The 11,626-nt window shown below is 51.4% G+C and overlaps 1 protein-coding gene across 1 annotated transcript; it reads left to right on the top strand.

Annotated features, from left to right (window-relative positions):
• Positions 1-280: 280 nt before the first annotated feature.
• On the top strand, positions 281-5,876 carry LOC148813783 (complement factor D-like). Its single transcript, XM_088907892.1, has 5 exons — positions 281-527; positions 1,454-1,598; positions 1,746-1,890; positions 4,332-4,589; positions 5,566-5,876. Exons 1-5 carry the CDS (start codon positions 464-466, stop codon positions 5,713-5,715), a joined length of 762 nt encoding a protein of 253 aa, XP_088764018.1. The 5' UTR covers positions 281-463; the 3' UTR covers positions 5,716-5,876.
• Positions 5,877-11,626: the final 5,750 nt, after the last annotated feature.

Below are 11,626 nucleotides of genomic sequence, written 5' to 3'. Positions count from 1 at the left end.
AACAAAAACAGGAGTTTGTAAAGAGCGATAACTTCTATTAACTGGGGAACAGATTGCGGGGGGTGGGCTGTCGCGAATCATAGTATCTCACGACTGCAAATAACCTCCTTTATAGCTGGTCCGTGTTCATCCCGCGTCTCCATACTCCCCCACCTTCCTCATCCTCCTTCCTGCGAAGATGTGATGTCTGTGGAAGCGCGGCTGTGGTGTCAAATATCACCGCCGCTCATAACCCGTCCCGCAGGCCCCCCGACCCCCGTCCAGCGAACGATAGTAACCCGGCCAGGAGACAAAAAACCCTGCACGCCGCACTTCTGTTTCCTCAATTATTCTTTTTCTGCCTCCAACCACAAAAAGTTTCGCCGAGACAGCGCTATTTATTTTTCCACCCCTCCCTTTTCGTGGCGTATAAAACGGGACCCCGTCGACGGGACCCCCTTAATTCTCCAAGCCCGCAGACACCATGGGACCGAGATACTACGCACTGCGCCTCGTAGCCGCTGCGCTGCTCGCTTCTGCACAGCTGGGTAAGGATCTGCCCATTTCTATAGGCATATTTGAAATAAAAAAGTGGTCAAATTCTCTTCAAGAGTGAAAAACACTCCGCAGCAGGCTTGTTTTTCAGGCTTGTTAAAATATTTACGCGGGTGGCTCATCTTTATTTTATTTTTAAGCAGGCCGACTGGCCGAATACGATTATCATCTCAATTATGATCTATTTTAAGTATTAAAAGAACGGCAAATATACTTAACTCTACCTCGCGATATCGTTAGGTTCATAATAACGCCAGTGCCTTGAGTGTGGTACCTTAAAATGCGGATACAATTTTTTTTTTCCTCCAAAGATGTAATGAAAGCAAAACTTCCAAAAAAAAAAACTTCTGTTCACACCCTACTGAGAGTCAGTAATTAAAACTGCAGTCAATATTTAAATGACCACTAAAGGCTTATTAAAAATGATGCGAGTCGGCATTTTGCTCCCTGATTTGCACAGCGTTGCGTATTAATTTACAAGCTGAGTGCTTATTTTAAATTACTTTAGCTGATACCGGAGTATCCGATTGTGAGACTGAGCTCTCCGCAGGTGCCAGGTGCTATATGGAGTAGTGGATGGAGCTGTGAAACTGGGAAGGTTGCGGGTTCAAATCCCACTGCCGCTATACCACGGATCAAGCAACGCGCTTCGCCTGAATGGCTCCAGTAGAACTTCCCAGCTGTGTGAATGGGGGGGGGGGATGTGGTCCGCTTTCGATAAAAACGTCGGCCAACTGAATGAACGAATTAAGGTGGGGAAAAAACAGTCTGCAATCCAGGTTACTCAAGGAAAGGCATAGCAGGTGCGAAGTACAGATCAATCATGAAAATATGAATAATCCCGGTTTGAGAGGAATTCCGAGCTAAAGCATGCGGCTGTAGACTGAGACGTCCTGTGTGTACCTGCCTGCGGGCCCAGGTGACTGCGTCATGGGCGGCGGTGAAGCTGTGGCCCACTCCAGGCCGTACATGGCGTCGATCCAGCACGACGACAAGCACGAGTGCGGCGGCTTCCTGATCTCCGGGCAGTGGGTGATGACCGCGGCGCACTGCTTCTCCGAGCCGTGAGTCCACCGCTGCCGCCACCTCTCCGCCCCCCGCGTCCGGTTCCGTCTGCTGCGGCTCCGCGGCTCCCGAAATTAAAGATCATAATCGGGCTAAGGAGAAAGCCGCGGTCTGGGTCATTTTACTCATGGTGGGATTTTTTAAAGGTCCGACAATAGCATCAGAGTGGTGCTGGGAGCCCATTCCTTATCCACGCCAGAAGACAGCAAACAGGTTTTCAGCATCGCATCAAGCCACCCTCACCCGGAATTCTCCTTGGAAAACTATGACAACGACATTGCCCTGCTGAAGGTAAAGGGTGCCCACCTCCTGAATAATGTTGGCATAGTGTGGTGCCAATTGTATTGGGGGCATACGGTGCTGCTTCAGTACGGTGCAGAGAGCAGTGCTGTTTCAGTACACTGCAGAGAGCAGTGCTGCTTCAGTACACTGCAGAGAGCAGTGCTGTTTCAGTACGGTGCAGAGAGCAGTGCTGCTTCAGTACAGTGCAGAGAGCAGTGCTGTTTCAGTACACTGCAGAGAGCAGTGATGCTTCAGTACAGTGCAGAGAGCAGTGCTGCTTCAGTACACTGCAGAGAGCAGTCATGCTTCAGTACAGTGCAGAGAGCAGTGCTGCTTCAGTACAGTGCAGAGAGCAGTGCTGTTTCAGTACACTGCAGAGAGCAGTGATGCTTCAGTACAGTGCAGAGAGCAGTGCTGCTTCAGTACAGTGCAGAGAGCAGTGCTGTTTCAGTACACTGCAGAGAGCAGTGCTGTTTCAGTACACTGCAGAGAGCAGTGCTGCTTCAGTACAGTGCAGAGAGCAGTGCTGCTTCAGTACAGTGCAGAGAGCAGTGCTGCTTCAGTACAGTGCAGAGAGCAGTCATGCTTCAGTACAGTGCAGAGAGCAGTGCTGTTTCAGTACACTGCAGAGAGCAGTCATGCTTCAGTACAGTGCAGAGAGCAGTCATGCTTCAGTACAGTGCAGAGAGCAGTGCTGTTTCAGTACACTGCAGAGAGCAGTGCTGCTTCAGTACAGTGCAGAGAGCAGTGCTGTTTCAGTACAGTGCAGAGAGCAGTGCTGTTTCAGTACAGTGCAGAGAGCAGTGATGCTTCAGTACAGTGCAGAGAGCAGTCATGCTTCAGTACAGTGCAGAGAGCAGTGCTGTTTCAGTACAGTGCAGAGAGCAGTGCTGCTTCAGTACAGTGCAGAGAGCAGTGCTGCTTCAGTACAGTGCAGAGAGCAGTCATGCTTCAGTACAGTGCAGAGAGCAGTGCTGCTTCAGTACAGTGCAGAGAGCAGTGCTGTTAAAGTATGGTGCAGAGAGCAGTCATGCTTCAGTACAGTGCAGAGAGCAGTGCTGCTTCAGTACAGTGCAGAGAGCAGTGCTGCTTCAGTACAGTGCAGAGAGCAGTGCTGTTTCAGTACACTGCAGAGAGCAGTGATGCTTCAGTACAGTGCAGAGAGCAGTGCTGTTTCAGTACAGTGCAGAGAGCAGTGATGCTTCAGTACAGTGCAGAGAGCAGTCATGCTCCAGTACGGTACAGGGGAGTGCACTTTGCAAGTTATGATAACCAGGGGACCTCATACAAGTATTCCAAATCCTGAAAGAGCTGTCCCATCAGACGTCTTCAGAAAACAAGATGTTTAGACGTCTAAAGGACAGAAGTGGAAATTACATGGAAGTGCATTTTAACCTGCTAACAGCAGGCATGTTTTTACACAAAGGCTGGTGGGTGTATGAAACAATTTACTTAGCCATGTTGTTGAAGCTGTTAGCCTGGCTTCTTTCAAGAAATGTCTGGATGTAAATCCTTGGATCAATTAGCCAGTAATCATTAACTAATTAACCAAATGGCCTTGTCCTTTGTGTACAGACATGGGGTGGGCGAGTCGCTGCCCGGGAGGGTTTGGAGAGCGCTCACGGGGGTGGAGGATCAAGAGGGAGTATGGGGGGGGGTCAGACAGGTTTGTAGGGAGGGATGGTGGAACAAGTCTAAATTCTGTTTAGTGAAACAGTGCAGGGGAAGTAACAACAGGATGTTGAGTGTCAACAGTCTGTGCATGGTGAAACCGGACACTGTTTACAGCAGCACAGTGGCCTTCCCCTTTGAGGCCAGCTCCTGCAGGGGCTCCTCAGGACTCAGGACTCAGGGTTCAGGGGGCTCATGACTCAGGACTCTCAGGGCTCAGGGGTTCAGGGTTCAGGACTCAGGACTCAGGGTTTAGGGGGCTCAGGGCTCAGGGCTCAGGGCTCAGGGTTCAGGGTTCAGGGGGCTCAGGGCTCAGGGTTTAGGGGGCTCAGGGCTCAGGGCTCAGGGCTCAGGGCTCAGGGTTCAGGGTTCAGGGTTCAGGGTTCAGGGTTCAGGGGGCTCAGGGCTCAGGGTTCAGGGGGCTCAGTGGGCTCAGGGCTCAGGACTCAGGACTCAGGGTTCAGGGCTCAGGGCTCAGGGCTCAGGGCTCAGGGGGCTCAGGGTTCAGGGTTCAGGGGGCTCAGGGCTCAGGGCTCAGGGTTCAGGGGGCTCAGGGCTCAGGGCTCAGGACTCAGGGCTCAGGGCTCAGGGTTCAGGGGGCTCAGGGCTTAGGGTTCAGGGCTCAGGGCTCAGGACTCAGGGCTCAGGGCTCAGGGTTCATGGCTCAGGGGGCTCAGGGTTCAGGGTTCAGGGGGCTCAGGGCTCAGGACTCAGGGCTCAGGGATCAGGGTTCAGGGGGCTCAGGGTTCATATCTCAGGCCTGCGCGTTGTGCTTTCAGCTGGACGGCACGGCCACGGTGAGCAGCGCTGTGAAGCCCATCGAGTTCCAGCGCGGCGGGGGCTACGTGCGGGAAGGGGAGGAGTGCAGCATCGCCGGCTGGGGCGCCACCAGCAACATCGGCTTCCGGCCGGACAAGCTGCAGGAGGTCGACGTCAAGGTCCTGAGCCGGCGCCTGTGTGGCCGCAGCGACTACTACGGAGACAAATTCACGGACAACATGATGTGCGCCGCCGAGAGCCGCAAGGACACCTGCGATGTACGTACAGCTTCCCGCCGACAGGAAATCACTTAGTTGGAATAACCAAATATCAATCGATGAACTAAATTCAGGGACAGGGATTTCTATATTTTAGTATTTTTAATCACTCCACAAAATTCTTAAGCTAGTTTTCAAATAATAGATACGTGGACGTGTAAGATTTTATAGATGTACAGATTGATTAAATTGATCAACTGTAGATAGACGTGACATACAGAAATTATCTGACATAGTATTTTCAGGCAGAATGTTTCTGATGTGGTGTTACTGATTCCCAAGATTTCTAAAAGGTTGCCAAAACAGTTGGTTGCTTTCTTACGGTATTGCTGGGAATACTCTGGGGAGCAGCACATGGGTCAAGGGGAAAGGGACCCCTAGCTAACAGGAAAAAGAGATATGGAAATCGACAGAGGGCGGGGTGATGGTGCTGTGGTCAGCAGCACTGGGACCCCGAGATCGATTCCAGACCTGGGGTGCTGTCTGCGTGGAGTTTGCATGTTCTTCCCGTGTTCCTGTGGGTTTGCTCTGGGTGCTCCAGTTTCCTCCCACAGTCCAAAGACGTGCTGGGGGGTTAAATTGGCTCCTGGGAAAAACTGACCCTGGTGTGTGTGAGTGTGCTTCAGCGTCTACCTGACCCTAACCCTGCGATGGGCTGGCGTCCCATCCAGGGTGTACCCCGCCCTGCGCCCCGTTAGTTGCTGGGACAGGCTCCGGCTCCCCCTGCGACCCTGGGATAGGTGACGTGGTTACAAAAAGGATAGCTAGTTGGATATCTCCTGCGTGATTACACGTCCGATTCCCGACACAACGTTCCGGAATGCTCCTGTGTTTTCTTCCGGGCCGCAGAGATGTGCAGAGCACTGTGACCCCCAGTTTTCAGCGGGGGGCTCCCCAGAGAGCCCCTCCTGCGGTGAGGGGTGAAGGGCTGCTGTCCTCTGACCGGCCCCCGGCCGTGTGCTTGCTTGTGTCCCAGGGCGACTCGGGCGGGCCGCTGGTGCACGGCGGCGTGGCGGTGGGCATCACGTCCAACGGCAGCAAGAAGTGTGGGCGCCCCAAGAAGCCGGGGGTGTACACCGTGATTTCGCGCTACACCCAGTGGATCGACAGCACCATGCAGCAGTGACCCGCAGCGCTCCTCACGCCCCCCCCCAGCGCCAGTGGAGACGGGGGGGGGCAGGGCGGCGGCCCACTTTGGGAAACGGAGGTGCTAAGCCTTGTACTCTTTCAGCTGCGCCTGCTTTGTTAACCAGCCTGATTAAAGCAATAAACTGCCTCTCATTGCAACAGGAGCTCTCAATGGCTTTATTACAGTGTGGCAAAGACCCTGTGGCGGCATCTGTGGTTTACTGCACCGAGCAGTTTCTGACAGGGAGTGTCTCAACGATGATGCCGAGGTGTTGCCAGTGAACTTCGCGAGAGCCCCCGCAGAGTAAAAAAATGCTCTGAACTCAATTAAGCGAAGGATAATAACTAGACAGTAGACCGTCTGTTCGATATTTATCTTTATGGTTGTGATAGCAGTGTGAATTTTGGCCTGAGCGAGGGGTACCACAGCAGTGCGCCTTTCCTGCAATCGGAATAAGTTGAAATCAGACATCGGGCCATTCAGCCTTCTAGCACATTGAGTTGTAGCTCATCGATCTACCCCCATCCAGCTGCTTCTTGAAAGATTGGCGCATCTCGGCTTCAACAACATATCTAGGTAGCTTGTGCCCTACCCCCTCCACTCTCTGTGTAAACAAGTGCCTCCTGTTCTCAGTTTCAACAGACGGCGGTACCTTACAGTAGGTGTGGACACCCTGATCTCCAGCTCCCCTCAGTGTAGTGTAGAAAGACACTACTGCTAGATCTTCCATATCACGAGGCAGCCTGTCAGCGCTGGTGATGAGGTCATTAGCAGTTCCCATGTTTAAATCACATTGTCCAGTCACCTCTTGGATTTCATTTCTAGTGCACACAGATTAATACCTGATCAAGATGAATACACATTAATTAGCAACCAGCAGCCATATCACCCTGAAACTCAGAACTGGTAACCCACTGGAGCCCAGCAGGTGTGAGCCTGGCCAGTACCTGGATGGGAGACTCCTGGGAAGACTAAGGTTGCTGCTGGAAGAGGTGTTAGTGGGGCCAGCAGTGGGCGCTCACCCTGCAGTCTGTGTGGGTCCTAATGCCCCAGTATAGTGATGGGGACACTGTACTGTAGAAAGGCGCCGTCCTTCGGATAAGATGTAAAACCGAGGTCCTGACACTCTGTGGTCATTAAAAATCCCAGGGTGTTTCTCGAAAAGAGTAGGGGTGTAACCCTGGTGTCCTGGCCAAATTTCCAATTGGACCTTACCAGTCACGGCCTCCTAATAATCCCCATCTCTGAACTGGCTTCATCACTCTGCTCTCCTCCCCACTGAGAGCTGGTGTGTGGGGAGCGGACTGGCGCATCATCCAGGTGGGGCTGCACACTGGTGGTGGTGAAGGGGATCCCCCTGACCTGTAAAGCGCTTTGAGTGGAGTGTCCAGAAAAGTGCTATAAGTGTAAGCAATTATTATTACTAATATTAGTACCACTATAAGCTTCCGCTGAAGACTCCACAAGATGGATTTTTTTTATTCTTACATTTCGACGTTGTATTAACCCTTGCGTATGTACTGAAGACACCCGGTAAATATGCGGAATTTCCGTACAAAACGGCTGAAAACACGGAAGTAAAATATCCGGTTAGCTTCATTAAAATACAAATCGCCTGATCCTCGCCCTTGCGCTCTGCGAGAGCGCCTTACCTGTAGTTCTCATGATCACCGGGAGATGGCGCTATTGCACAGCTGCGTGCTTCCTAAGAGAGCGGAGCTGATGTCTTTTCAAGACTCGCAATTAAAAGTCGGTTTATTCCCTGCTATTGTTCTAATGTTTAACGATATTCACAATTAATTACTTTGCAGATGTCTATATTATCCACTTATAACAGTTATTTAATTTTTATTCAATATTTGGTCACGTTTTTCTTCAGCAAATTTTTTTGGGGGAAATGTTACATAATTGAAGGGCTATGTTCATGGTGTTACATGTATTTTAAAACTTTCTGTGCATACATTTATGAGGTTCCCGAACATAAGACAGGCAGCAAACAAGAGCAAGCTGTTCGCCCTGCCTAACTCGTTTGGTTGCTAGTCGGTTTGTTTTCTAACACTTCTTTTCTTAGACAGGTGCGATTCATCAGTTCCAGACTCCCAGAATCCTCTCAGCAAGGAAATATCATTGTCTCACCGTCTGTCTCAAATGGCCGTAAACAGATCTTATCTTATACAATTATGTGGCTTATTAATAGCTCATCTGTAATTAGCTGTTAATAAACCACATAACTGAGCAATTCATCGGAAGCCACATGTCTTCGGTTAGCATAATAGTGCACTGTAAACCTCTGGGAAACACTGGAAACAAGCTTTTACAACAACAACATGAAACTGGGGCATGCAGAATGGACGTCTGACACTTTGCAGCAGACATTTTGAATCCCTTGATTCTGATATGCAAATGGTCCTTCATGCAGTCTGAGGTTCACCAACTCAGGTCCAGTTTCGCAGCAAGGCCAAAACCCTATGCAACAACGAAGCCAGACAGAACAGAATCAGAAAATTCTTTTGTCATGCACTTTATTTGAAATAGAGAATTCCTTAAGTAAAACCCAGTCTTTCAAGGTCTAAGAGCTCTGAAAAAGATTCCCCTGCTATATCAGCGGTGTCAGAAACCACACTCTCCGGCTTCGCTCATTTGCATGAAGACGTAGATCCCGTCTGTTAACGGGTATCTGATTTAGCCGTGCTGCCTTTCCCCTCGTCTTTCAATAAAGACTTAAATAACCTTTTATCGCAAGAAAAAAATGCAAATCACAGCTGTGTCGAAACACAGAGGCAACTCTACGTCACAGTGCCAGTGAGCGAGGCCTGAAGCACAGACACTGGCCACTGGAGAAGGGGAATAAAGAATATTTGAGGCGCAGCTCAGGCTTTAAAGTTTTTCACACAAATTTTAAAAGGTGACCCACCAGCTGAAGGACAGACCGCCCAGGACGCGCGAAGGTCATTTCTGTGTTCCTGCTGCCTGCCGGAACATCCCCACTACTGCCACCCAGGCATGTGGGTGCCTCAGCCATTCACGGCCCTGCTGTGCTCTGGGCACCCTGCGCCGGGTCAGGTGATCTGGTGCCAGCCTGGCCCGGCCCCAGCTGAGCCCAGACAAGGTCAGGAAGATACGGGCACGCGCACAGCGGCTCTCGGAATCCAGGCAGCAAAGGAGCCCCCTGCCATGCCAGCTGTCATTCTCAGACTGTTCTTATTTTCTAATGAGGAATTGGTATAGGGCATAGAATTCTGGAGAGGAAGACTGTGGAATTCTCACTCCCTCATCACATTGAAAATAAGTACAATAAGATTTTATCGTTATATTAAATTTGTCGAAATTCTAAAGAAGTATGAAACTAATCAAGATAAGACCACTTTATTGGCCCTATACAATTTCTTGCATTAGGAATTTGTCTTTTCGCATACCCCAGCTTGCTCTCCATGAGTCACACAGACAGGGAGAGAAGCTTGGGGTCAGAGTGCAGGGTTGGCCATTTATACGGCGCCCCTGGAGCAGCTGGGGTTAAGGGCCTTGCGCAGGGTTCCAACAGAGTAGGATTCCCCTGCCAGCCGCAGGATTTGAACTGGCAACCTTCCAGCCACAGGTGCAGATCCCGAGCCACAGAGCCACTGCACTCAACCACCCTGAAAAACACTTCTTCCCTACATATCATATCCAGTTTTTAAAAACATTCAGGCAGGCCCTTAGCTGTAAGGCTGCAATGCTGGGACTTAGCAAAAAGTCTGAAGTTCGAAGGAAAGCCGAATTCTATCCAAGCCTGTTCTGTGGGTTAGCTCCTGGCTGCTCTAAGTTTTTGCTTCTGTCCCAGCTGTGTGAGAGCAGGCTAATCAGTACAGTCCCAGCAGCTGTGCTGAGCAGCAACTGATATCGGGCAGTTTGCTATGGCTGACCCGGCGAGGGTATTATCTTCAAGCTCTGCGTGCGTCATCCAGGGCCGACTGGCTTCTCTGTAACTCTTCAATCCGGGCTGCGGTGCAGCAGAGCTCGTGACACCCGGGGTGAGAGCCAGGGTTACGCTGTACCGACTCACGGCGGCCCAAGGTCACTGGGCTCCAGTACATTCCAGAGCTGTGCTCTTCGCCACCTGCCTTTCTTAAGAGCGCAGGAGAATTTACGGATCAGAGCCCCACTCAGCCCGTCGCCCATAAGTGAGTAGCTGATTGATCCCAGGATCTTATCCTTTAAAGAAGCCAGGGTACCGGCTTCAACACCGTGTTTGCGTAGCCTGTTCCCTACTCCCACCACCCTTTGGGTAAAGAAGTGGTTCTCTCAGATCAGAACATTATTAATGCCACAATAGAAGAGATAAAAAGCTTCTGCTGTAGTGGCAGAGTCAAGGTTTTCCCTCGGTATCTGTATCACCTAATTATCATTTGAGAAGAAATGGCATCCACAGTTATGCAGTTATTGTTACATGTCCACATAATTTTGAGTTGCTTAGTTTCATGATTTAACCACATGTTCTATAGCGAGGACTCCTAGCAGAGACACTCCTCCTCATCCACTCCTGATGAGTGGCTCACCCACAGGGCCACTCGTCATTGAACACGCTGTCTAGTTTTCAGGGCCCGTTGGGGCCTGGCAGGGCCGTGAAGATTTCACCCCAATAGCCGAGCCAGCTAAGCCCAGCGCTGCCCCCAGCAGAGCTCGGCCAGCTCTATGTCCGTGGGAACCGCAGGTGTGGAAAGTTTCTTCCTGACTATTGATCCAGTTGGATCTGATGTTGCTCTGCAGAGCCAGACCAGATTTGAAAAAAGACTCATCCTACCCCCTGTCTACTACCACGGAAGGCTCTCCCAGCCTACTGCGTGAGCATCTACATCAGGCCCTGCGTGAGGCCCAACCCTAGGCCATCAAAAGCTGTGCTTTCGTCCTGACTCAGTGTTATACCTGATGCTGTGACACCTGCACAAACACAAGGGCGCTCTTTCCAAATGCCGCCGGGCTCCATGCATCACTCCAGGATATCTTAAAGACAGTCCCGCCTCCCCCAGCCCTGCCAGCCTCCCTGTCTGGTTTATCTCCACGCCCCACAGAGACCACAGCGGAGGATCTGCAGTAATTTCCCCCAAATGCGCAGTTATTGACACACATACATGTGGCGGCTCCGATCCCCCCCCCCGGCTCAATGACTAACGACATTCCTGGGAGCTGCTTGCGCAGGCCAGTCCGGATGTCGGCAGACTGGAACTTTCCCCAGTCCCCCTCTGCAGCTCTTGTTTGTGCCGTCTGCGGAGGAGGTCCCCACCGTCCCGGAAGAAGACCGAAACAAGCCGGATCAGGCTTGCCAGGCCTGCCCGCGCCACCCGGCAGAGCCACGAAGCCGTCAGCGGTGGCCGAGATTGCGCAAAGCTGGGTCTTGAGAATTCCCAGACTGCACGTGGACCAGTGCAAGCCGGCCTGTTGTTTTCCTGCGGGCGCCTGGCTGTCATGTTCCCAGCCGCGGGTCACTAGTGGCAACCACAGTTCGTCAGTCTCAGGGCTCGCAAGAATTCGGCACCACAACCTCCCTCTGCCAGCTTTTATAATATGATAATAATTTCCTTACGCTTCTATAGCGCTTTTCTAGACCCTCCACTCACAGCACTTTACAGGTCATGGGGATCCCCTCCACCCCCGTCAGTGTGCAGCCCCACCTGCATGATGCACCAGTCCGCTCCCCACACACCAGCTCTCAGTGAGGAGGAGAGCAGAGGGATGAAGCCAGTTCAGAAATGGGGATTATTATGTCAGGGTAACACCCCTACTCTGTTTGAGAAACACTCTGGGATTTTTAATGACCGCAGAGAGTCAGGACCTCAGTTTTACATCTCATCCGAAGGACGGCGCCTTTTTTACAGTATAGTGTCCCCGTCACTATACTGGGGCATTAGGACCCACACAGACTGCAGGGTGA

Source organism: Atractosteus spatula, chromosome 28 (genome assembly GCF_055471065.1).
Source record: "Atractosteus spatula isolate fAtrSpa1 chromosome 28, fAtrSpa1.hap1, whole genome shotgun sequence".
Taxonomy (NCBI): domain Eukaryota; kingdom Metazoa; phylum Chordata; class Actinopteri; order Semionotiformes; family Lepisosteidae; genus Atractosteus; species Atractosteus spatula.
The sequence above is the reverse complement of the archived record's forward strand: the minus strand, read 5'-3'. Positions and strand labels throughout refer to the sequence as shown.

What these genes read in the sequence shown, in the direction of transcription:
- LOC148813783 (XM_088907892.1), top strand. Translation starts at nt 464, where the DNA reads ATGGGACCGAGATACTACGCACTGCGCCTCGTAGCCGCTGCGCTGCTC. An exon ending in GCTCGCTTCTGCACAGCTGG is followed by an intron (nt 528 to 1,453) that starts GTAAGGATCTGC and finishes CTGCGGGCCCAG; the next exon opens with GTGACTGCGTCATGGGCGGC. An exon ending in GCCGCAAGGACACCTGCGAT is followed by an intron (nt 4,590 to 5,565) that starts GTACGTACAGCT and finishes CTTGTGTCCCAG; the next exon opens with GGCGACTCGGGCGGGCCGCT.